Here is a 26,392-nt window from a genome sequence, read left to right as displayed (position 1 = left end):
GATTTTACTTTTATGGAATGTTATGTATGTTTTATGCTTTTAGCTGTTTTTATATTATTGTGGCATCGAATTGTGCCATTTTGTAAACTGCCCTGAGTCGCCCTCAAGCTGAGAAGGGCAATATAGAAATACAGTAAATAAAATTAATTAAATAAATAAACAAACAAACAAACAGAAAATACTGGAAGGATTTGATGAGCATTGACCTTGAGTTTTGGCGTTGCAGTTCACCTACATCCACTGTGGACTCAAAAAATGAAGGATCTCTCAACCAAACTTGGCACAAAATACTCCATATGCCCAAATATGAAAACACATGGCGTTTTGGGAAAATAGACCTTGACATTTGGGAGTTGTAGTTACCGGGATTTATAGTTCACCTACAATCAAAGAGCATTCTGAACCACACCAGAGATAGAATTGGGCCAAACTTCCCACACAGAACCCCCATGACCAACAGAAAATACTGTGTTTTCTTGTGGTCTTTGGTGACCCTTCTGACACCCACCTCGCAACTTCTCTCCCAGGGTCCCGACTCCCAGGTTGAGAACTGCTGCCTGAAGGCCACCCAGTCCAACTCCCTTCGCCAGAGCAAGAAAACATAATCATTTAATTTTCTTAGTGGGTCTGCAGATAGTTTGTAGGTTGCGTTTCTTCATGCTTATTTATTTATCGTGTCAAGAGCAACCAGACAGTTGTATTACATTTTTAACAAAACAAACAAACAGACAAAACACAAAGTTTGCAGCTTGGTAGTTGATGACATGTCCTTTGACCAGTATCTGGCCACTTGGAGTGCCTCTGGTGTTGCCGCAAGAAGGTCCTCCATTGTGCATGTGGTAGGGCTCAGGTTGTATTGCAGCAGGTGGTCAGTGGTTAGCTCTTCTCCACACTCGCATCAGCTGGTTTGCCCTGTCGTAGGCGGTAAGGGCACCTAGAGCTTCGGAGAGCTTCTGTTAAACCATCTCAAAGCCCCCTACTTGAGCAGTAATGGCACGATCATCAGCATAGATGAAGCTCTCTGTTCCTTCTGGCAGTGGCTGGTCATTTGTGTAAATGTTGAACATGGATGGAGCAAGTGCGCTCCCCTGAGGCAGGCCGTTCTTCTGTTTCCACCATCTGCTTCTCTGGCCCTGGAACTCAACAAAAAAGCTCCTGTTTTGTAGCAGGTTTCCTATGAGGCGGGTGAGGTGGTAGTCCTTTGTGATATTATACATTTTTCTCAGGAGGAGGTGGTGGTTTAAAGTCTCATAAGCTGCTGATAGGTCTATGAAGACAGCGATGAAGTCAGCTCCTGTGATCAAAGCCATCTTCTATGCGCTGAACACAGCATATGATTGGGGAACACAGAACACAGAATTATGCAAAGATACAGAATGGGTGACGCCTGGCTCGAGAGCAGTACGTGTGAAAAAGATCTTGGAGTCCTCGTGGACAACAAGTTAAACATGAGCCAACAATGTGATGTGGCGGCAAAAAAAGCCAATGGGATTTTGGCCTGCATCAATAGGAGCATAGTGTCTAGATCTAAGGAAGTAATGCTACCCCTCTATTCTGCTTTGGTTAGACCACATCTGGAATATTGTGTCCAATTCTGGGCACCACAATTCAAGAGAGATATTGACAAGCTGGAATGTGTCCAGAGGAGGGCGACTAAAATGATCAAGGGTCTGGAGAACAAGCCCTATGAGGAGCGGCTTAGGGAACTGGGCATGTTTAGCCTGAAGAAGAGAAGGCTGAGAGGAGATATGATAGCCATGTATAAATATGTGAGAGGAAGCCACAGGGAGGAGGGAGCAAGCTTGTTTTCTGCTTCCTTGGAGACTAGGACGTGGAACAATGGCTTCAAACTACAAGAGAAAAGATTCCATCTGAACATTAGGAAGAATTTCCTGACTGTGAGAGCCGTTCAGCAGTGGAACTCTCTGCCCCGGAGTGTGGTGGAGGCTCCTTCTTTGGAAGCTTTTAAGCAGAGGCTGGATGGCCATTTGTCAGGGGTGATTTGAATGCAATATTCCTGCTTCTTGGCAGGGGGTTGGACTGGATGGCCCATGAGGTCTCTTCCAACTCTTTGATTCTATGCTTCTATGAATTTTTATTATTATTATTATTATTTGGTCGTGTCAGGAGCGACTTGAGAAACTGCAAGTCACATCTGGTGTGAGAGAATTGGCCGTCTGCAAGGACATTGCCCAGGGGACACCCGGATGATTTGATGTTTTTATCATCCTTGTGGGAGGCTTCTCTCATGTCCCCGCATGAAGAGCTGGAGCTGATAGAGGGAGCTCATCCGCCTCTCCCCGGATTCGAACCTGCGACCTGTTGGTCTTCAGTCCTGTCGGCACAGGGGTTTAACCCACTGCGCCACCGGGGCTCCAGAAATGCTGGACCACTTTGACAACCACCATGTCAGACTACACAGAGAAGCCATTGAAATCACGCATGTGGGCAATTTCAACAGAAAGGAGGAAACCATGAAAATGAACAAAATCTGGCTACTAGCACTGACTAGTAAAATAAATTTGACAGTATTAATATCAAGAGACCAATATGGATCAAGCACCATGGGATATGGAGGGGAACATCCTGTCTGGACCCCTCCCAGTAGCTTTGGAGGATCTGGCTGCCTCTCTGACTGTCTGGAAGTCCCAATAGTCAGAAGTTGATAACAGGCTGCAGGCTGTTGTGGCTGAGGCAGGTTCTCACTTGCAGCAACCAGACACAGTCGTAATACCATCTTCGTCCTCAAATAGATAAGAGCCAGGTGCAATCGAGGGGCGGGCCCATAGGCAAAGTTAAAGGTTTTCCCCTGACATTACATCCAGTCGTGTCTAAGCCAAAGAGCCGGTGTTGTCCCTAGACACCTCCAAGGTCATGTGGCCGGCATGACTGCATGGAGCGCTGTTACCTCCATGCATATCTCACTATTATTCCAAACTTTGTGTGTGTTTTGGCCTTTAGGTTGCCTGTCAACACTCTGCTAAGACAACTCTGACTTTGGCCACAACGCGAGAAGACACAACTCACTAGACAAGATAGCAATGCTTGCTTAAGTGGAAGACTGTAGGGAAAAAAAGAAGACTGCATTCCAAATGGATAGATTCCTGACTGTAAGAGCTGTTTAGCAGTGGGATATTCTGCCTTGGAGTTCGGTGGCATCTCCTTCTCTGAATGTTGAACGGACATCTTTTAGGAGTGCTTTGATTGTGCCTGCATGACACAAGGTTGGACTGGATGGCCCTTGTGGAGGAAGTCCTGATGGCTCTTTGTTATCGAGGATAGTGCGACAGCACACCCCTGCAGCTGGATTCGAGCACAACCTTCCAAGGCACCAAAAAGTTGGGACTTCAACACAACATACCTCTTTTCTGTTCTGTCTCGGTATTGTCTATCCAAAACGGCATTGAATGTTTGCCGTGTATGTGTGCTGTGATCAGCCCTGAGTCCCCTTGGGGAGATAGGGTAGAATATAAATAAAGTGTTATTGTTGTTATTATTATAATTACTAGCTGTACCCGTCATGCTTCGCTGTGGCCAACCTTCCCTACCTCTTTCTCTCCTTTCTTTCTCTCCTTCCTTCCTTCCCTCCCTCTTTCTCTCCTTTCTTCCTTTTCTACCTCTTTCCTTCCTTCCTTCCTTCCTTCCTTCCTTTCTTCCTTCCTTTGCTCTTTGGTTCCATCCTTCCTCATAGAATCATAGAATCATAGAATCAAAGAGTTGGAAGAGACCTCATGGGCCATCCAGTCCAACCCCCTGCCAAGAAGCAGGAATATTGCATTCAAATCACCCCTGACAGATGGCCATCCAGCCTCTGTTTAAAAGCTTCCAAAGAAGGAGCCTCCACCACACTCCAGGGCAGAGAGTTCCACTGCTGAACGGCTCTCACAGTCAGGAAGTTCTTCCTCATGTTCAGATGGAATCTCCTCTCTTGTAGTTTGAAGCCATTGTTCCGCGTCCTAGTCTCCAAGGAAGCAGAAAACAAGCTTGCTCCCTCCTCCCTGTGGCTTCCTCTCACATATTTATACATGGCTATCATATCTCCTCTCAGCCTTCTCTTCTTCAGGCTAAACATGCCCAGTTCACTAAGCCGCTCCTCATGGGGCTTGTTCTCCAGACCCTTGATCATTTTAGTCGCCCTCCTCTGGACACATTCCAGCTTGTCAATATCTCTCTTGAATTGTGGTGCCCAGAATTGGACACAATATTCCAGATGTGGTCTAACCAAAGCAGAATAGAGGGGTAGCATTCCTCCTCTCTTTCCTTCCTTCCGTCCTTCCTTCCCTCCGTCCCTCCCTCTTTCTCTCCTTTCTTCCTTCTCTACCTCTTTCCTTCCTTCCTTCCTTTGCTCTTTGGTTCCATCCTTCCTCCTCTCTTTCCTTCTTTCCTTCCCTCTTTCTCTCCTGTCAATTCGTCAACTGACAATTTGGTATCAATTTGTCCAGTGGTTTTTAAATAATGTTCCCACAAACGAACATTACATTTTTATTTATATAGACTAGCCATCCCCTGCCACGTGTTGCTGTGGCCCAGTCTGTGTATATGTGCTTTGTGTGTGTATATGTGTGTATGTATATACTTGTGTATATGTGTATATATGTGTGTTTGCGTATATATATGTGTGTGTGTGTGTGGTTTTGTGGATGCATTGTAATGTATTATTTATTTTTTGGCTTTTTAAGTCTCTTCTGCTGTGTTTTTAGTGTTTTTATGACTGATGGTCGCTTATTGGCCTGATAGGTGTATTGTGCTCAAATTTGGTGTCAATTCGTCCAGTGGCTTTTAGTTATGTTAATCCCACAAACTAACATTAGATTTTTATTTATATAGGCTAGCTGCACCCACCACGCGTTGCTGTGGCCAACCTTCCCTCCCTCTTTCTTTCTCTCCTTCCTTCCCTTCCTTTTTCCTTTCTTCCCTCTTTTTCTTTCCCTTCTTCTTTCTTCCTTCCTGTTTCTTTCCTCCCTTCCTTTGCTCTTTGGCTCCTTCCTTCCTTCCCTCCCTCCCTCCCTCTTTCTCTCCTTCTTGCCCTCTCTCTTTCCTTCCTTCTTTCACTTTATTTCCTTCTCTCCTTCCTTTCTCCTCTGCCCTCCCTCCCTCCCTTCCTTCCTTCTCTCATTCCCTCTTTCTTTCTCTCCTTCCTTCTTACTCCCTTTCTGTGTATATGTGTTTTATGTGCGTATATATGCATATCTGTGTGTATATGTGTATATATTTGTGCATATGTGTATATATGTAGTTTTGCGCATGCGTTTTATTTTTTAATTATTATTTGGCTTTTTAAGTCCCTTCTGCTGTGTTTTTCAGAGTGATGATCACTTGTTGGCCTGATAGGTGTGTTGTGTTCAAATTTGGTGTCAATTTGTCCAGTGGTTTTTGAGTTATGTTAATCCCACAAATGAACATTACATTACATTACATTTATTTATTTATTTACACACACACAGAGAGACACACAAGACGTATCCTGCCACATGTTGCTGTGGCCCAGTCTGTGTATATGAGTTTTGTGTGTGTATATTTGTGTATATGTGTATATATGTGTGTTTGTGTGTGTGTGTATATGTGTGTGTATAGTTTTGTGCATACGTTGTAATGTTTTTATGTTTTTGGCTTTTTAAGTGTCTTCTCCTGTGTTTTTCAGTGTTTTTATGAGTGATGGTCACTTATTGGCCTGATAGGTGTATTGTGTCCAAATTTGGTGTCAATTTGTCCAGTGATTTTTGGGTTCTGTTAATCCCACAAACGAACATTACATTTTTATTTGTATAAATTTGCTCAAGGAAGCCACAACTATTGCCTTGAGTTTGCCAGAACCGTGCAAGGCTTCTGACAGCAGTGCAAGAGATCCACCATCCATAAGGAGGCTGTAAATCAAAGTCAATTTGTGGGTTGTAGGTTTTTCCGGGCTATATGGCCATGTTCTGGAGGCAATTTTTCTCCTGACGTTTCACCTACATCTATGGCAAGCATCCTCAGAGGTAATGAGGTCTGTTGGAACTAGGAAAAATTGGTTTATATATCTGTGGAATGACCAGGGTGAGACAAAGGACTTTTGTTTGCTGGGGCTAGCTGTGAATGTTTCAGCTGATCACCTTGATTTGCATTCAATGGCTTGGTAGCGCCTGAATTGAATTGAATGCAAATCAAGGTGATCAGCTGAAACATTCACAGCTAGCCCCAGCAAACAAAAGTCCTTTGTCTCACCCTGGTCGTTCCACAGATATATAAACCAATTTTTCCTAGTTCCAACAGACCTCATTACCTCTGAGGATGCTTGCCATAGATGCAGGCGAAACGTCAGGAGAAAAATTGCCTCCAGAACATGGCCATATAGCCCGGAAAAACCTACAACAAGCCATGAAAGCCTTCGACAATACATCAAAGTCAATTTAACGCATTTTTAGGGCAACTGCTGCCCCAAATGATGCAGTCGAACATTGGAGGAAGGAGAGAGTTTGGCAGCTGAAGCCTTATCCTCTTCCAGTCTGATCTCCTATGCCTGTCCCTCCCCTAAGATGCTTCCCTTCACTTCCTCTGGGAAGAATGTGGCAGGGACAAAGGTGACACACGCAGGGCACAAAAAACCCCTCTGGCACTGAGGCCTAGAGGAAATAAGGACACGGCCTTTTGCCCACCGCACCTCATGGAAGAACATGCTAAAAAGAGAAAGGAAGAGAAATGCATTAAGCAAGACTAATAGAACTCTGCTGTCTCAGGAGCCGGAGAGGAACAAAATGCCACAATTATGAGATTAGGAGTGAGGGAAAAACAGGCTCAAGTCCTCAAAGTGGGTCACTCAGCAGCAGCGGAGGCTTTGCAAGTGGCTCAGAGTAAGCTTCTGACCGCAGAGCGCTGAGAAAAGGGGGAGGAAGTGCTGGCGGACGGACTAACCGGGGGTGCTGCACCAGCAGAAACAGAGCCACCCGTCCGTCATCCACGTGAGAGGTGTGGCTCTCCCAAGGCTATTAATAGGGATTTTGAACAGACCCACACATGCACACTGAAGAGCTACCAATATCTTGCAAATCAGCCCAGGGAATGTCTCAGCTCCATGGAAGAGAGGCAAAACCGCCAGTACCATGCACACTAGACATGGCCACTTCGCTCGCATGGGTGAACCAACACTCGGCCAACAGAGCAGAAAGATCCAGCAGCAGGAATAACCCAAGCAAGTGTTTCTCAACCTGGGGGTCGGGACCCCTGAGTGGGTTGCAAGAGGGGTTTCAGAGGGGTCACCAAAGACCATCAGAAAACACATTTCTGATGGTCTTAGGAACCTCTTTGGCAAAGAAGGCTGAAGTCCTCTCCACCTGTTCTTCTCTCAACCTGTGCTTCTCTTCCTTTCTGGAAACAGAGAATCCCCTTACCAAAAGCCCTCCTCCTGCTGAACTATAATTCCCAGCAACAACAACTCCCAAATGTCAAGGTCTATTTTCGCCAAATTCCACCAGTGTTCACATTTGGGCATATTGAGTATTTGTCCCAAGTTTGGTCCAGATCCATCATTGTTTGCGTCCACAGTGCTCTCTGGATATAGGTGCACTACAAAACTCAAGGTCAATGCCCACTAAACCTTTCCAGTATTTTCTGTTGGTCATGGGAGTTCTGTGTGCCAAGTTTGGTTCAATTCCATCATTGGTGGAATTCAGAATGCTCTTTGATTGTAGGTGAACTATAAATCCCAGCAACTACCAAATGTCACGGTTTATTTTCCCCAAACTCCACCAGTAAATCCCAGCAACTACAAAATAACCCACTTAAAACAATACAATAATTAAAATGAAGAACAATTTTAACAAATATAAATGTATTAGTATTTCAGTGGGAATATGTTTGGGCATATTGAGTATTTGTTCCAAGTTTGGTCCAGATTCATCATTGTTTGAGTCCACAGTGATCTCTGGATGTAGATGAACTACAACTCCAAAACTCAAGGTCAATGCCCACCAAACCCTTCCAGTATTTTTTGTTGGTCATGGGAGTTCTGTGTGCCGGGTTTGGTTCAATTCAGTTCAGAATACTCTTTGATTGTAGGTGAACTGTAAATCCCAGCAACTACAACTCCCAAATGATAAAATCAATCCCTTCAACCACATCAGTATTCGAATTTGAATCATCAGCCAAAAACAGGCCCACACTTCCCACTGAAATACTAATACATTTATATTTGTTAAAATTGTTCTTCATTTTAATTATTGTGTTGTTTTAAGTGGGTTATTTTGCACTACAAATAAGATATGTGCAGTGTGCATAGGAATTAATTCATGTTTTTTTCAAATTGTAATCCGGCCCTCCAACAATTTTAGGTACTGTGACCTGGCCCTCTTTTTAAAATGTTTGAGGACCCCTGGTATAACAGCACTGAATGTTTGCCGTATATGTGTTCTGTAATCTGCCCTGAGTCCCCTCGGGGAATATAAATAAAGTATATTATTATTATTAGATCTAAATCTACCTGCAATCTCACCTGGAGTAGGCCAGCATGCAGAAGCATACGAGAAGCTCGGCCTGTCACTGAACATCGAGAAAACCAAAGTGTTCTTCCAGCAGTCACCAGCCAGTCCCTCTCCAATGCCAGAAATATTTATTTATTTATTTATTTATTTGCTTTATTTCTATACCGCGTTTCTCAACCTGAATTAGGTGACTCAATGCGGTTTACACAATATTAATTTCCACACCATAACAATTAAAACACAGCATACACAATAGCAAACACACAGCATTCATACAATGCCTCGATCACAAACAAGATCCAGTCTCATATCCTTATGCCGTTCCTATGTTCAGTTTACCGTCATTTTGTGTTCAATTGCGCTGATTAGCCAAACGCTTGCTCAAAGAGCCAGGTTTTGAGCTTCTTCCTAAACGCCAGCAGCGAAGGGGCCTGTCTGATGTCGCTTGGTAGGGCATTCCATAACGAGGGGCCACCACCGAGAAGGCCCTGTCTCTCGTTCCCGCCAACCGTGCCTGTGACGCAGGCGGAACCAAGAGCAGGGCCTCCCCGGACGATCTTAATGTCCGTGTCGGTTCATAGGAGGAGATGCGTTCGGAGAGGTAGGTGGGGCCGGAACCGTTTAGGGCTTTGTAGGCTAACGCCAGCACCTTGAATTGTGCCCGGTAGGGAATTGGCAGCCAGTGGAGCTGGCTCAACAGAGGAGTGGTGTGCTCCCTGAGAGCTGCTCCTGTTAGCAACCTGGCTGCCGAGCGCTGGACCATCTGAAGCTTCCGGGCAGTCTTCAAGGGCAGCCCCACGTAAAGCGCATTGCAGTAATCTATACGGGATGTGACCAGAGCGTGGACTACCGTGGCCAAGTCCGACTTCCCGAGGTACGGGCGCAGCTGGCGCACAAGCCGGAGCTGTGCAAATGCTCCCCTGGCCACCGCTGAGACCTGAGGCTCCAGGCTCAGCGATGAATCCAGGGTCACACCCAAGCTGCGAACCTGCGTCTTCAGGGGGAGTGTAACCCCGTCCAACACAGGCTGTAACCCTATGCCCCGTTCGGCCTTTCGACTGACCAGGAGTGCCTCTGTCTTGTCTGGATTCAACTTCAATTTGTTCACCCTCATCCAGTCCGACACAGCAGCCAAGCACCGGTTCAGGACCTGAACAGCCTCCTTAGAGGTAGCTTAATTGTGTAATATTAGAAAATGTTGACCATTTCCGCTTCCTTGGCAGCCACCTCTCCACAAAAGTCAACATTCACACTGAAATACAACACCACCTGAGCTCTGTGAGTGCAGCATTTTTCCGAATGAAGCAGAGAGTGTTTGAGGACCAGGACATTCATAGGGATACCAAGGTGCTTGTTTATAAAGCTATTGTCCTCCCAACCCTGCTATACGCCTGCAAAACGTGGACTATCTACAGACGTCACATGCAACGATTCCATCAGCATTGCCTCCGAAAAATCCTGCAAATCTCTTGGGAAGACCGGAGGACAAATGTCAGCATGCTGGAAGAAGCAAAGACCACCAGCACTGAAGCGATGGTCCTCTGCTATCAACTCCGCTGGACTGGCCACATTGTCCGGATGCCTGACCACCGTCTCCCAAAGCAGTTGCTCTACTCCGAACTCAAGAACGGAAAACGGAATGTCGGTGGGCAGGAAAAGAGATTGAAATATGGGCTCAAAGCCAACCTTCAAAACTTTGGCATAGACACTGAGAACTGGGAAGCCCTGGCCCTTGAGCGCTCCAGCTGGAGGTCAGATCTGGCCACGGTGGTCCACGCTCTTGTTACATCCCGGTTGGATTACTGCAACGCACTCTACGTGGGGTTGCCTTTGAAGACTGCTCGGAAATTTCAACTAGTCCAGCGAGAAGCAGCCAGATTGCTCATCGGAGCGGCGTACAGGGAGCTTACCACCCCCCTGCTGCGTCAGCTCCACTGGCTGCCAATCCAATTCCGAGCACAATTCAAAGTGCTGGTTTTGACCTACAAAACCCTATACGGTTCTGGCCCAGTGTATTTGTCCGAACGGATCTCCCTCTACATCCCATCTCGAAACCTAAGATCATCTGGGGAGGCCCTGCTCTCGACTCCACCACTATCACAAGTGAGGTTGACGGGGACGAGGAGCAGGGCCTTCTCAGTGGTGGCCCCTCACCTGTGGAACTCACTCTCCGGGGAGATTAGATCAGCGACTTCCCTTTTGACGTTCCGGAAAAAACTGAAGACCTAGATTAGGGACCAAGCCTTTGGACATTCTGGCAGCTAAAGGATCTGATGATAAATAAGGACAGATGGAATGGAATGGACATACGGACTCTGAATACTGAGCATGAGATTGTTTTGCTATTTTGCTATGTATTGATGTTTTTAATTTGTTAACTGTTTGAATCGCTTTCTGTATTATCTGTTAGTTAATTCAGGCATCGAATTGTGCCTTTGTCTGTAAGCCGCCCTGAGTCCCCTTTGGGGTGAGAAGGGCGGGGTAAAAGTAATTGAAATAAATAAATAAATAAATAAATAATAAACAGTGCTACAGAATTTGAAGAGGCACGAATGGAGGGTGAAAGAGAGAAATGTGCCAAGAGGAAGGTGCATCAAGCCAACCCCAACTGGGACCGCCTTCCACCGGGAAACCAATGCCTTCACTGCAGGAGAAGATGCAGGGCAAGGATAGGGCTCCACAGTCACCTACGGACCCACTGCCAGTACACTGATCTTGGAAAACATTCCTACTTGGACACCAAAGGATCACCTAAGTAAGTAAGGCCAGCATGATAGAAACACTTGCACTAATACTTCCAAATCCATATAAATAAAAATGTAATGTTCGTTTGTGGGATTAACAGAACTCAAAAACCACGGACAAATTGACATCAAATTTTGACAGCATACACCTAACAACCCAATGTATGTCCTTCACTCAAAAAAAAATGATTTTGTCATTTGGGAGTTGTAGTTGCTGGGATTTATAGTTCATCTACAATCAAAGAGCATTCTGAACCCCACCAATGATGAAATTGACCAAACTTGGCACACAGTTCTCCCATGACCAACAGAAAATACTGGAAGGGTTTGGTGGGGTGTCCTTTGGTTTTGGAGTTGTAGTTCACCTACATCCAGAGAGCACTGTGGACTCAAACAATGATGGATCTGGACCAAACTCTACACGAATACTCCATATGCCTAAATGTGAACACTGGTAGAGTTTGGGGGAAATAGACCTTGCCTTTTGGGAGTTGTAGTTGCTGGGATTTATAGTTCACCTACAATCACAGAGCATTCTGAACTCCACCAACAATAGAATTGGGCCAAACCTCCCACATAGAACCCCCACGTGGGCCACAGCAACGCGTGGCAGGGGATGGCTAGTGGATATATATGATTCCTCAGAGTGTATTTGGGAATAATGACTGAAGAGGAGACTGGAGAAAGAGGATTGTTTTGACTTTCAACTTTGCCTTAGTTACTAATGGAGTGGTATAAAGAGAAAGAGAACACACACCAGGCAAGTGGCTTCTTCCAGCCAGGATTGCTGGGGTTGCCAGCGCTGCCAGCAGGCCAACCCGCCGACCGACCTCCATTCACTCCGTTTGACATTCAGAAAGCTCAAGCCACCCCCTCTGTCCAGACAGTTAATCTGATTTCCTCTCAGGGATAGGCGAAGGAATCATGAGCTGCCACTCCCACTGCTTCCGGGCAAAGGTTTAACTAGCGCACCAGCAGAGTCTGCTGGCACCACAACCTATTCCACTGGGAAGAACTGGAGGCCAAAGGGGAGAACATTCTCCCAAATGATGGGACCACACTGTCATTCAGCACAAAGAGGGTGGGGTGATTTTGCTAGCAATCGGAGCAGTCTCCTTATCTATTGGCACCGAGCCCAATAAGCCCCAGAAATGTATTTTCAGTTTGCAAGGGGAAGCAACCTGTCGTGCACAAGAGGGCACAAAGGAAACCAGGAGGCTACCATCCAGGAAAGGGGAAACTCTGACTCTGGGGTTATTATAAAAGTTTCCCCTTGACATTAAGTCTTACTTTACTTAGGCGATCCCTCGTTGGACGAGTAAGATGGTCTTCCATTATGGGTTTCCCTGTGGGTCCGTATGTGGCTGGGGAGCCCTATTCTTGCTCTGCATCTTCTTCCGCAGTGAGGGCATTGGTTTCCAGGTGGAAGGCGGTCCCGGTCGGGGTTGGCTTGACGCGCCTTCCTCCTGGCACGTTTCTCTCTTTCACCCTCCACTCGTGCCTCCTCAAATTCTGCAGCACTGCTGGTCACAGCTGTCCTCCAGCTGGAGCGCTCAAGGGCCAGGGCTTCCCAGTTCTCAGTGTCTATGCCAGAGTTTTTAAGGTTGGCTTTCAGCCCATCTTTAAATCTCTTTTCCTGCCCACCAACATTCCGTTTTCCATTCTTAAGTTCGGAGTAGAACAACTGCTTTGGGAGACGGTGGTCAGGCATCTGGACAACGTGGCCGGCCCAGCGGAGTTGATGTTGGAGGACCATCGCTTCAATGCTGGTGGTCTTTGCTTCTTCCAGCACACTGACGTTTGTCCGCTTGTCTTCCCAGGAGATTTGCAGGATTTTCAGGAGGCAGCGCTGATGGAATCGTTCCAGGAGTTGCATGTGACGTCTGTAGAGAGTCCACGTCTCACAGGCATAGAGCAGGGTTGGGAGGACAATAGCTTTATAGACAAGCACCTTGGTATCCCTACGGATGTCCCGGTCCTCAAACACTCTCTGCTTCATTTGGAAAAATGCTGCGCTTGCAGAGCTCAGGCGGTGTTGTATTTCGGCGTCGATGTTGACTTTGGTGGAGAGGTGGCTGCCAAGGTAGCGGAAATGATCAACATTTTCTAATGTTACACCATTAAGCTGTATCACTGGCATTGGAGAGAGGTTGGCTGGTGACTGCTGGAAAAGCACCTTGGTTTTTTCAATGTTCAATGACAGGCCGAGCTTCTCGTATGCTTCTGCGAAGGTGTTTAGAGTGGCTTGTAGATCTTCTTCTGAATGTGCACAGACGACATTGTCATACAGCATTAAGTCTAGCCGTGTCTGACTCTAGGGGGTATTGCTCATCTGTGAACCTTTTGGTCAGCAAGTTCAGCAGCTCAGTGGTTTAACCCGCTGCGCCAGCAGGGGGTTATTAGTTTGTTGTGCCAGCTCCACTCGCTGCCAGTCCACTTCCGAGCACAATTCAAAGTGCTGGTCTTCGCCTATAAAACCCTATGCGGTTCTGGCTCAGCTTACCTGTCCGAACACATCTCCCTATACGTCCCGCCTCGTAGCTTAAGATCGTCCGGGGAGGCCCTGCTCTCGGTCCCACCAGCCTTGCAAGTGCGCTTGGCAGGGATGAGGGACAGGGCCTTCTCGGCGGTGGCCCTACGCCTGTGGAACTCGCTCCCCAGCAAGATCAGGTTGGCTTCTTCCCTCCTTTCTTTTAGGAAGAAGGTTAAATCATGGCTCTGGGACCAGGCCTTTGGACAGCAAGCATGACAGCACCTTGTATGTTGAACCAGACAGAAATTGGCTATATGGTTAATGACAATGTTTTTAGGTTCTTGTGGGTTTTTTCGGGCTATAGAGCCATGTTCTAGAGGCATTTCTCCTGACATTTCGCCTGCATCTATGGCAAGCATCCTCAGAGGTTGTGAGGTCTGAGGTTGTGAGGTCTGAGGTTGTGAGGACCTCACAACCTCTGAGGATGCTTGCCATAGATGCAGGCGAAACGTCAGGAGAAATGCCTCTAGAACATGGCTCTATAGCCCGAAAAAACCCACAAGAACCTAGTGATTCCAGCCATGAAAGCCTTCGACAATACGACAATGTTTTTGACATGTTTTTAACTTATTGTCTTATTTACTGTTTTAAACTGTTGTTATTTGTGTTTATTTTTGTATTATATTGTGGCTTCGAATTGTGGCCAGTTTGTAAGCCGCTCTGAGTCCCCCTCGGGGGTTGAGAAGGGTGGGATAGAAATATTGGAAATAATAATAATCTATATAAATAAAAATGTAATGTTCGTTTGTGGGATTAACAGAACTCAAAAACCACTGCCACTGCCAATTGACACCAAATTTGGACACAAGACACCTAGCAACCCAATGTATGTCCTTCACTCAAAAAACATTGATTTTGTCATTTGGGAGTTGTAGTTGCTGGGATTTATAGTTCACTTACAATCAAAGAGCATTCTGAACCCCACCAATGATGGAATTGAACCAAACTTGGCACACAGTTCTCCCATGACCAACAGAAAACACTAGAAGGGTTTGGTGGGTAGTGTCCTTTAGTTTTGGAGTTGTAGTTCACCTACATCCAGAGATCACTGTGGACTCAAACAATGATGGATCTGGACCAAACCCTACACAATACTCAATATGCCTAAATGTGAACACTGGTGGAGTTTGGGAAAAATAGAATCTTGACATTTGGGAGTTGTAGTTGCTGGGATTCATAGTTCACCTACAATCACAGAGCATTCTGAACCCCACCAACGATAGAATTGGGCCAAATTTCCCACACAGAACCCCCATGTGGGCCACAGCAATGCGTGGCAGGGGATGGCAATAATAATAATAATAATAATAATAATAATAGTTGGTGCAATTTTGTGCAATACGGATTCCTGAAAACGCAAACTCTTGCACACAAATGATAAAATGTATTTCATCTGCTTTGCAAATAAAGAAGAAACGATGTGGTTTCTTGCTTTCACACATGTAAAAACAAGACATAGAATCATAGAATCAAAGAGTTGGAAGAGACCTCATGGGCCATCCAGTCCAACCCCCTGCCAAGAAGCAGGAATACTGCATTCAAATCACCCCTGACAGATGGCCATCCAGCCTTTGTTTAAAAGCTTCCAAAGAAGGAGCCTCCACCACACTCCGGGGCAGAGAGTTCCACTGCTGAACGGCTCTCACAGTCAGGAAGATCTTCCTCATGTTCAGATGGAATCTCCTCTCTTGTAGTTTGAAGCCATTGTTCCGCGTCCTAGTCTCCAGGGAAGCAGAAAATAAGCTTGCTCCCTCCTCCCTGTGGCTTTCTCTCACATATTTATACATGGCTATCATATCCCCTCTCAGCCTTCTCTTCTTCAGGCTAAACATGCCCAGCTCCTTAAGCCGCTCCTCATAGGGTTTGTTCTCCAGACCTTTTATCATTTTAGTCGCTCAGTATACATCAGGGATGTATACTGCAAGCAGAGAAGAAATACTGAACTGTGCTTGGTAGTGCCTTTAATTCCAAGCCACAGTATGCCATTCAATACATTTCTCTCTCTCTTAAAGTGCTTTAAAATAATGAAAGATGGAAAGTGTATATTTTTGGGAAAGAGAATTGGGAGCAAGAAGGGGATCCAATGCTGTGGGTGTCAGTCCTGAGGATGCATTGGTTCTATTTACTCTTTTTTTAAAAACTGTTGTTATATTTGTTTATATTTGTATTATCTTGTGGCATCGAATTGTTGCGCCCTCCCCCCCCCCCCCCCCGGGGTTGAGAAGGGCAGGTTAGAAATCTGCTGTGGACTCATCTTGTTGTGTTTATAATAATAATAATAATAATAAGAAGAAGAAGAAGAAGAAGAAGAAGAAGAAGAAGAAGTGGTTGCTACACAAGGAAGGGCTAGATAAGGTGCTTGGCCGCTGTGTCGGACTGGATGAGGGCTAACAAATTGAAACTGAATCCAGACAAGACAGAGGCACTCCTGGTCAGTCGAAAGGCTGAACAGGGCATAGGGTTACAGCCTGTGTTAGATGGGGTCACACTCCCCCTGAAGACGCAGGTTCGCAGCTTGGGTGTTACCCTGGATTCATCGCTAAGCTTGGAACCCCAGGTCTCGGCGGTATCCAGGGGAGCATTTGCACAATTAAAACTTGTGCGCCAGCTGCGCCTGTACCTTGGGAAGTCTGACTTGGCCACGGTAGTCCACGCTCTGGTTACATCCCACATAGATTACTGCAACGCGCTCTACGTGGGGTTGCCCTTGAAGACTGCCCGGAAGCTTCAGATGGTCCAGCGCTCGGCAGCCAGGTTGCTAATGGGAGCAGCACTCAGGTAGCATACCATTCCTCTGTTGCGCCAGCTCCACTGGCTGCCAATTTCCTACCGGGCACAATTCAAGGTGCTGCCATTAGCCTATAAAGCCCTAAACGGTTCTGGCCCTACTTACCTCTCCGAACGCACCTATGAACCGACTAGGACATTAAGATCGTCCGGGGAGGCCCTGCTCTCGGTCCTGCCTGCGTCACAGGCGCGGTTGGCGGGGATGAGGGACAGGGCCTTCTCGGTGGTGGCCCCTCGGCTATGGAATGCCCTACCTGTAGACATCAGACAGGCCCCTTTGCTGCTGGCGTTTCGGAAGAAGGTTAAGACCTGGCTCTGTGAACAAGCGTTTGGCTAAACAGTGCAACTGAATATAGGAGGACGGTAAAATTTGATCTCAGGAATGGCACAAGGATTACGAGAACGGATTCTGATTTCATATTGAGGCGTTATGAATTGTTAATGACTGTTTGATTTTGTTGCTGTATATGATGTGTTTTAATTGTTTAGGATATTGTTGTGATAGTATTGATGTTATTGTGATAATTTTCATTGTGTAAACCGCATTGAGTCGCCTTATCAGGCTGAAAAATGCGGTATAGAAATAAAGCAAATAAATAAATAAATAAATAAATAAGCATGAGACAGCCAAAGGTGCCTTCCCTGTTCCCACCGCTATTGGACTGGATGGCCCACAAGATCTCTTCTAACTCTAGGATTCTAAGAGTTTGGATCACAAGCATTCACCTGGCCAAAGTTAAGAGGATTTCTAGCCCCCTGCGCTGCTTCCACGTCAAAAAGGTAACATGGCACCCTAGCCCTGGGCTCTATGCCTACCCTGGACTGGACAGTACAACTCTATGCTTGCCCCACAAATAGCTGATTGATTTGGCTCCATTAACCATACTAAGTTCCTTCCAAAACAGGAAGTAAACAGGAAGTAAACAGGAAGTAAACAGGAAATAGTTCCTTGTCACTTCCTGCTTGGAAAAAAAATCCCAGGGAGAAAAACACAAAATCACAGATCCCCCTAGAGGCCATTTAGGGGTGAAACCATTATGGTGATTTTTTGCAAAGATGTGGGGAAAGGGTTTCCTGGGAGCCTCCCCCCGGTTTCCTATCCCACCTTATGAAGTTGTGATTGAAAAGAATGTGCATACCTACTTCCATGCAACGAAAGGAAGGTGCCCCTACACTGCAAGGTGAAAACTAAATGTGAGTGAAGGTCTCAAGCAATGCGTTCCACTGACAAAAGGAGCAGGGCCCAAATACCTGCCATATTTTTGCACACAAAAGCTCTGACTGCAAAGTCATTGAACTTCTCAGAAGCATTGCATCCTAATTTTAGAGACGGTGGGAGAAACCAAGATGAAAACAAGGCTGGTTCACAAGGAAAGGGCATGGCCAAATGGGCCAAGTTCATTGTCAGAGCCAGCAGGACTGCTGACCAATAGGTCAGAGTTTCGAATCTGGGGAGAGTGGGTTGAGCTCCCTCTGTCAGCTCCAGCTCTTCATGAACGAAGACTCCCACAAGGATGGTAAAACATCAAAACATCCGGGTGTCCCCTGGACAACGACCTTGCAGATTGTCAATTCTCTCACACCAGAAGCGACTTGCAGTTTCTCAAGTAGCTCCTGACACGAAAAAAAATAATCAGACATAATAACTAGAGCTGATGGGAGTTGGGATACAGGAACGTAGGGAAGACCGCCATTTGTGTTGTTAAAGTACCCTAGGCAATGTCCTTGTAGACGGTCAATTCTCTCACACCAGAATCATAGAATCATAGAGTTGGAAGAGACCTGATGGGCCATCCAGTCCAACCCCCTGCCAAGAAGCAGGAATATTGCATTCAAAGCACCCCTGACAGATGGCCATCCAGCCTCTGTTTAAAAGCCTCCAAAGAAGGAGCCTCCACCACACCAGAGTTTGAGGTTCTCTGTTTTTCCTTAGGTCCTTTCTACACTGCCATAAAATCCGGATTATCAAAGCAAATAGTCCACATTATCTGTTTTGAACTGAGTCTACACTGCCATGCAATCCAGATCAAAGCAGATAATTTCATTGGTGGAGTTCAGAGAGTTCCACTGCTGAACGGTTTTCACAGTCAGGAAGTTCTTCCTCATGTTCAGATGGAATCTCCTCTCTTGTAGTTTGAAGCCATTGTTCCAGGTCCTAATCTCCAGGGAAGCAGAAAATAAGCTTGCTCCCTCCTCCCTGTGGCTTCCTCTCACATATTTATACGAAGCAACTTGCAGTTTCTCAAGTCACATCTGACACACACAAAAAACCAGAGTTTGAGGTTTTCTGCTTTTCCTTAGGTCCTTTCTACGCTGCCATAAAATCCAGATTATCAAAGCAAATAGTCCACATTATCTGTTTTGAACTGAGTCTACACTGCCATGCAATCCAGATCAAAGCAGATAATTTCATTGGTGGAGTTCAGAGAGTTCCACTGCTGAACGGTTTTCACAGTCAGGAAGTTCTTCCTCATGTTCACATGGAATCTCCTCTCTTGTAGTTTGAAGCCATTGTTCCGGGTCCTAATCTCCAGGGAAGCAGAAAATAAGCTTGCTCCCTCATCTCTGTGACTTCCTCTCACATATTTATACGAAGCAACTTGCAGTTTCTGAAGTCACATCTGACACACACAAAAAACCGGAGTTTGAGGTTCTCTGCTTTTCCTTAGGTCCTTTCTACACTGCCATAAAATCCAGATTATCAAAGCAAATAGTCCACATTATCTGTTTTGAACTGAGTCTACACTGCCATGCAATCCAGATCAAAGCAGATAATTTCGTTGGTGGTGTTCAGAATGCTCTTTGATTGTAGTTTAATTATAAATCCCAGCAACTACAACTCCCAAATGACAAAATCATTTTTTAGTGATGGTCACTCCTTGGGTTTAGTGGGTGCCATGTGGTCAAATATGATGGCAATTCGTCCAGTGGATTTTGAGTTATGATGCCACTCAAAACGAACAGAGCATTTTTGTATATATAGATTATATCCCCATTGATTTCATAGGGTTCTAGGTAAAGAGTACTCGGATGTGAACTTGGGTTCTGCCAGAATTAGTAGAGGTTATTAATTGTATTGGCAGGCCTCATGATACTTTTATCTCATGTATACCTGGGGCTACAACTAGTAGTCCTGGGAGGGATGTCAGTTGGGAAACTGATCACGAAAGAGGCCCTGATCCAGAAGGAATCATAGAATCATAGAATCAAAGAGTTGGAAGAGACCTCCTGGGCCATCCAGTCCAACCCCATTCTGCCAAGAAGCAGGAATATTGCATTCAAATCACCCCTGACAGATGGCCATCCAGCCTCTGCTTAAAAGCTTCCAAAGAAGGAGCCTCCACCACACTCCGGGGCAGAGAGTTCCACTGCTGAACGGCTCTCACAGTCAGGAAGTTCTTCCTCATGTTCAGATGGAATCTCCTCTCTTGTAGTTTGAAGCCATTGTTCCGCGTCCTAGTCTCCAAGGAAGCAGAAAACAAGCTTGCTCCCTCCTCCCTGTGGCTTCCTCTCACATATTTATACATGGCTATCATATCTCCTCTCAGCCTTCTCTTCTTCAGGCTAAACATGCCCAGTTCACTAAGCCGCTCCTCACAGGGCTTGTTCTCCAGACTCTTGATCATTTTAGTCGCCCTCCTCTGGACACATTCCAGCTTGTCAATATCTCTCTTGAATTGTGGTGCCCAGAATTGGACACAATATTCCAGATGTGGTCTAACCAAAGCAGAATAGAGGGGTAGCATGACTTCCTTAGATCTAGACACTATGCTCCTATTGATGCAGGCCAAAATCCCATTGGCTTTTTTTGCCGCCACATCACATTGTTGGCTCACGTTTAACTTGTTGTCCACGAGGACTCCAAGATCTTTTTAACACGTACTGCTCTCGAGCCAGGCATTGTCCCCCATTCTGTATCTTTGCATTTCATTTTTTTCTGCCAAAGTGGAGTATCTTGCATTTGTCACTGTTGAACTTCATTTTGTTAGTTTTGGCCCATCTCTCTAATCTGTCAAGATCGTTTTGAATTCTGCTCCTGTCCTCTGGACTATTGGCTATCCCTCCCAATTTGGTGTCGTCTGCAAACTTGATGATCATGCCTTCTAGCCCTTCATCTAAGTCATTAATAAAGGTGTTGAACAGGACCGGGCCCAGGACGGAACCCTGCGGCACTCCACTCGTCACTTCTTTCCAAGATGAAGAGGAAGCATTAGTGAGCACTCTCTGTGTTCGTCCACTTAACCAATTCCAGATCCACCTCACCGTAGTTTTGCCTAGCCCACATTGGACTAGTTTCCTTGCCAGAAGGTCATGGGGGACCTTGTCGAAGGCCTTCCTGAAATCCAGGTACGCTCCATCCACGGCATTCCCCGCATCTACCCAGCTTGTATCTCTATCGAAGAAAGGGAAGACCCTGACAAAGAGCCACTCAGGAAGCAAAAAGTCTGGGGCCTTTCAAAGTGCCTGATCTGTCATGTAACATTTTGGGGATGTTCAAGGAAGAGCCTGGATTCATTACCAAGTCCTCCACATTGCCTCACCACACGTCAACGTTTGACACAGAGTTCAAGGGAAGTCTGGGCACCACATCAAGCTTCAGAGATGCCAAAGGAACAGCCCTGGTTTCCCCAGAAGAAAGTGCTGGGGAAACAACACAACAACCAACAACAGTGTAGGCAGAGCCTGTTGTTTGTTCCTCTGCAAGCTGAACCAAGGAAAAAAACAGGTTGCTGTGAGTTTTCAGGGCTGTCTGGCCATGTTCCAGAAGCATTCTCCTCTGATGTTTCGTCCACATCCATGGAAGGCATCCTCAGAAGTTGAGCGGTCCGTCGGAAACTTGGGAAGGGAGATTTATATATCTGTGGAAGAGTTCTTTCTCCCTCCTTGGCCACCTTGATTAGCATTGAATGGTTTTGCAGTTTCAAAGCCTGGCTGCTTCCTGCCTGGGGAATCCTTTGTTGGGAAAGAACTCTTATTTATTTATTTATTTATTTACTCACTCAATTTCTCAGTCCTTGGGTCACTCAAAGCAGTTAACAATACCAAAATTCAATGCTCAACATCATAAAAACAGTAAAAAAATAATTAAAACAATGACATAGTAAACAATCAATTAAACATAACTATAACATCTCATTAGTGTCTCATAGGTAGAATCAAGATCCAATCTCATAATCCGTTGCTCCATAATCCTATATTCAATACACTGCCTATTCAAATGCCTGCTCGAATAACCAGGTCTTCACTTTCCTCCAAAATGCTAATAGGGAGGGGGCCGATCTAATTTCTGTAGGAAGGGCGTTCCACAGCCGAGGGGCCACCACTGAGAAGGCCCTGTCTCTTTTCCCTGCTAGACGTACTTGTGATGCAGGCGGGGACCGAGAGCAGGGCCTCCTCAGATGATATTAATGTCCTAGCTGGCTCTTGTTTGTCCAGGGTGGGAGAAAGAACTCTTGTCTGTTGGAGACAAGTGTGAATGTTGGAATTAATCACCTTGATTAGCATTGCAAAGCTTTGCAGCTTACTGCCTGGGGAATCCTTTGTTGGGAGTTATTAGCTGGCCCTAATTGTTTCCTATCTGGAATTCCCCTGTTGCAATTTGATTAGCATTTAATGGGCCAGCTTTTTTTTTTTTTTTGGTCATTTCAGGAGCGGGTTGAGAAACTGCAAGTTGCTTCTGGTGTGAGAGAATTGGCCGTCTGCAAGGACATTGCCCAGGGGATGCCCGGATGTTTTGATGTGTTACCATCCTTGTGGGAGGCTTCTCTCATGTTCCCGCATGAGGAGCTGGAGCTGATTCAAGGAGCTCATCCGTGCTCTCCCCAGATTTGAACCAGCCGGGTTTAACCCACTGTGCCATCGGGGGCTCCTTAATGGGCCAGCTAACACCTCCCAACAGAGGATTCCCTCAAGCAGTAGCCAGCCAGGCTTTGAAGCTGCAAGGCCATTCAATGCTAATCAAAGTGATCAATTGCAGCATTCACACTTACCTCAATCAGACAAGAGTTCTTTCTCCCACTCTGGACATTTTTCCAAATCTCACTTGCCTAGTTTCCAACAGACCCTTAAACCTCTGAGGATACCTGCCATAGATGTGGGAGAAACATCAGGAGAGAATGCTTCTGGAACATGGCCACACAGCCCGGAAAAGTCACAACAACCCAGTGATTCCAGCCATGAAAACTTTGACAACTCAAGAAAAAACCGAAAGGAAAAAGTGACAAGTGGCACGGAGTTCAATTACTTCATGACATCTTTCCGTGTGGAACGGACCCAAAAAAAGTATTTCTCAGAGAAAGAGGGAGAGACAAGGGACGCCAAGTCGTATGACCATTACCAATGCCTTCCTTGAGCAAAGGCCAAAAAACCTGGACATCGCCTCCGCATATACACACATAGGCCGACGCTGGCCCATTCATCCATTGGCCAAAGAAACCGAGGAAAGAAAGACAATGTGTTGTCGAAGGCTTTTCATGGCCGGAATCACTAGGTTGCTGTGAGTTTTCCGGGCTGTCTGGCCATGTTCCAGAAGCACTCTCTCCTGACGTTTCACCCACATCTATGGCAGGCATCCTCAGACGTTATGGGTAGGAGGAAGAATTCTTGTCTTTTTGAGGCAAGTGTGAATGCTGCAACTGATCACCTTGATTAGCAATGAATGGCTTTGCAGCTTCAAAGCCTGGCTGGTTACTGCTTAGGGGAATCCTTTGTAGGGAGGTGTTAGCTGGCTCATTAAATGCTAATCAAGATGACAAATTGCAACAGGGGAATTCCAGGCAAGAAACAATCAGGGCCAGCTAACACCTCCCAACAAAGGATTCCCCACAAAATCACAAGTCGAACACTTCCCAAGCGTCTAGGACTGTATGATGTATTTACAAATGATGTGTGGAGATCCAAGTCAGGTGGCTTTTTGCAGTTGACAGATTGTGGTGATATTATTATTATTATGGGACATGGCTGTACAGAAAACTCACAGCAACCCAGTGATTCTGGCCAGGAATGCCTTCAACAACAGACCTCACAGCCTCTGAGGATGCCTGCCATAGATGTAGGTGGAACGTCAGGAGAGAATGCTTCTGGGACATGGCTGTACAGCCCGGAAAACTCACAGCAACCCAGCGATTCGGGCCATGAAAGCCTTCAACAACAGACCTCACAGCCTCTGAGGATGCCTGCCATAGATGTGGGAGAAACATCAGGAAAGAATGCTTCTGGGACATGGCTGTACAGCCCAGAAAACTTACAGCAACCCAATGATTCTGGGCAGGAAGGCCTTCAACAACAGACCTCACAGCCTCTGAGGATGCCTGTCATAGATGTGGGAGAAACATCAGGAGAGAATGCTTCTGGGACATGGCTGTACAGCCTGGAAAACTCACAGCAACCCAGTGATTCCGGCCAGGAATGCCTTCAACAACAGACCTCACAGCCTCTGAGGATGCCTGCCATAGATGTAGGTGGAACGTCAGGAGAGGATGCCTGCCATAGATGTGGATGAAACATCAGGAGAGAATGCTTCTGGGACATGGCTGTACAGCCCGGAAAACTCACAGCAAACCAGTGATTCCGGCCATGAAAGCCTACAACAACAAACCATTTTTGGTAAGCAAAGGAAGAGCTAAACCTGTCTATTTGACATACCTGTCCAATGCAGTCTGAGGTGGCCGCATGTTCATGGTTTGTAGTCAAATCCAGAAGGCCGGGGTTGGCCAGCGGTGGATCCTTTGGCTGCTTGCACGCCTTTTTCCTTTGCGCAGATGCGGATTTTTATTACCAATCCTAACCACAAAGGAGGAAAACTAGTCTCTTGCAGTCAAGACGGCGGAGCCTTTGAGTCCATCCTTATATCCATGCAGCGTTCCAGGCTTTGGGAAAGTGGTTGCCCCAAAAAATAAAATAAAAAATACAAATAACTTTGCAAACCTTGTCCAAGGTTATCAATTCTGGGCCTTGGGGAAGTGGTTGCCCCCAAAAATAAAAATACAAACAACTCTGCAAACTTTGTCCAAGGTTATAAATACTACCCGGTGGAATAAAGACGCGTTCCCGTCCAAAACATTAAAGTCATAGGGATCAAAACATCCTAATAATCCAGTTTTCCCAGCTGTCCTTCCTGTTGGAAGAGGGAAGGGGGGACAATGGAAAAGATCTGTATTCCTGGGTCTCTCTCTGTGTTTGTGTGTCTTCAGGTTGCCAAAAAGATGCCCAATTTCACTCTCAAGCAGCCTCCCTTGTCCTTCCTTTGGGCTAATAAATAAAAAGCCATGCAACAAATCACTCCCAAGGAAAGAAAAGCAAAATACACATCATAATAATCATCATAATATTAATATTAATAATAATAAGGTAATTGCAAACTTCTTTTCCTGCCAAGGCAGGTACAGGATAGAGGACTAAGGGGAATCAATGAAGGGCTGAGCAGAGGACAGTGATACCCCCTCCTCCTCCTCTTCTTCTTCTTCTTCCAAAGCCCCAAGATGTCCTCCAAAGCGGTGGGTCCTTCCCCTTCTTCTTCTCCTCCTCCTCCTCTTGCTCCAGCTTGGCTTCGGGGTCCGAGGAAGAAGAAGGTCCTCCTTCTTCACCTTCCTCCTCCTCCTTTTCCCCTTCCCCAGTGAGGGAAATCCAAGGAGAGGCCTAGCGGGAGCGGCGAAGCCCCGGCCTCGCGTAGGGAGGCTCCCCGACCTTCCTCGGCTCCGGGAGGGGAAGCAGCACCGGTCTGGGAAAGGAGAGCCGAACCCGCAAGTGGCTTGGCTCCTAGGCCCGCCTGCCTGCCTGTTTTGCCTGCCCTTCGGTCCTTCTCCTCTCCTTCCTCCTCTTCCTCCTCCTTCTTCCCAGATAATCCCTCCCACAGCCGCCCTCCTCCTCCTCCTCTTTTCCTCCTCCTCCTCCTCCTCCCGCCCTCAGGAAGAGCTTCCCTGGCTCTGCAGCAGCAGCAGGTGGGAGGGAAGGAAGGGAGGAAGGAAGGAAGGAAGGAAGAGGGAGGCATCCCCACCATCATCCTCATCATCACCATCATCATCACCTTCATAAGGCATTTGCTGCCCTTCTCCTTTGCCTTCTCAACCCCCCATTTGAATGTATTAGTTGCCATCCTCCTCCTCATCAAGCCCCTGGAAGGTTCAGTATTGGTTGCCATCATCCTCATCATCAAACCCCTTGAATGATTCCTTCATGGCCATCTTCACCACCATCATCCTCATCATCAAACCTCTTCATACCATCATCATCATCATTATTATCATTATCAAGCCCCTTGAATGAGAACTTCATGGCCATCTTCACCACCATCCTCCTCCTCATCAAACCTCTTCGTACCACCATCATCATTATCATCTTCACCACCATCCTCCTCCTCATCAAACCTCTTCGTACCACCATCATCATTATCATCTTCACCACCATCCTCCTCCTCATCAAACCTCTTCGTACCACCATCATCATTATCATCATCATCATCATCATCAAGCCCCTTGAATGAGAATTCCATGGCCATCTTCACCACCATCATCCTCATCATCAAACCTCTTCGTACCATCATCATCATTATCATCATCATCATCATCAAGCCCCTTGAATGAGAACTTCATGGCCATCTTCACCTCCATCATCCTCATCAAACCTCTTCGTACCATCATCATCATTATTATCATCATCAAACCCCTTCGTACCATCATCATCATTATTATCATCATCAAGCCCCTTGAATGAGAACTTCATGGCCATCTTCACCACCATCATCCCCATCATCAAACCTCTTCGTACCATCATCATCATTATCATCATCATGAAGCCCCTTGAATGAGAACTTCATGGCCATGTTTACCACCATCATCCTTATCATCAAACCCCTTGAATGCATTAGCTACCAT

At 46.2% G+C, this 26,392-nt stretch overlaps 1 protein-coding gene across 5 annotated transcripts in view; it reads right to left on the bottom strand.

Annotated features, from left to right (window-relative positions):
• The window catches only part of ARHGEF11 (Rho guanine nucleotide exchange factor 11), a 130,174-nt gene extending 104,792 nt beyond the window's left edge, over positions 1-25,382 (bottom strand). For all 5 annotated transcript variants that reach the window (XM_060758238.2, XM_060758242.2, XM_060758239.2 and 2 more), the window contains exon 1: positions 24,165-25,382. In XM_060758238.2, coding sequence (XP_060614221.2) covers positions 24,165-24,199 — 35 coding nt within the window. In that variant the 5' untranslated portion in view covers positions 24,200-25,382. The remainder of the gene's footprint in view (positions 1-24,164) is intronic.
• Positions 25,383-26,392: the final 1,010 nt, after the last annotated feature.

Source organism: Anolis sagrei, chromosome 12 (genome assembly GCF_037176765.1).
Source record: "Anolis sagrei isolate rAnoSag1 chromosome 12, rAnoSag1.mat, whole genome shotgun sequence".
Classification (NCBI taxonomy): Eukaryota; Metazoa; Chordata; class Lepidosauria; order Squamata; family Dactyloidae; genus Anolis; species Anolis sagrei.
This window is presented reverse-complemented; position numbering and strand designations above follow the sequence as displayed.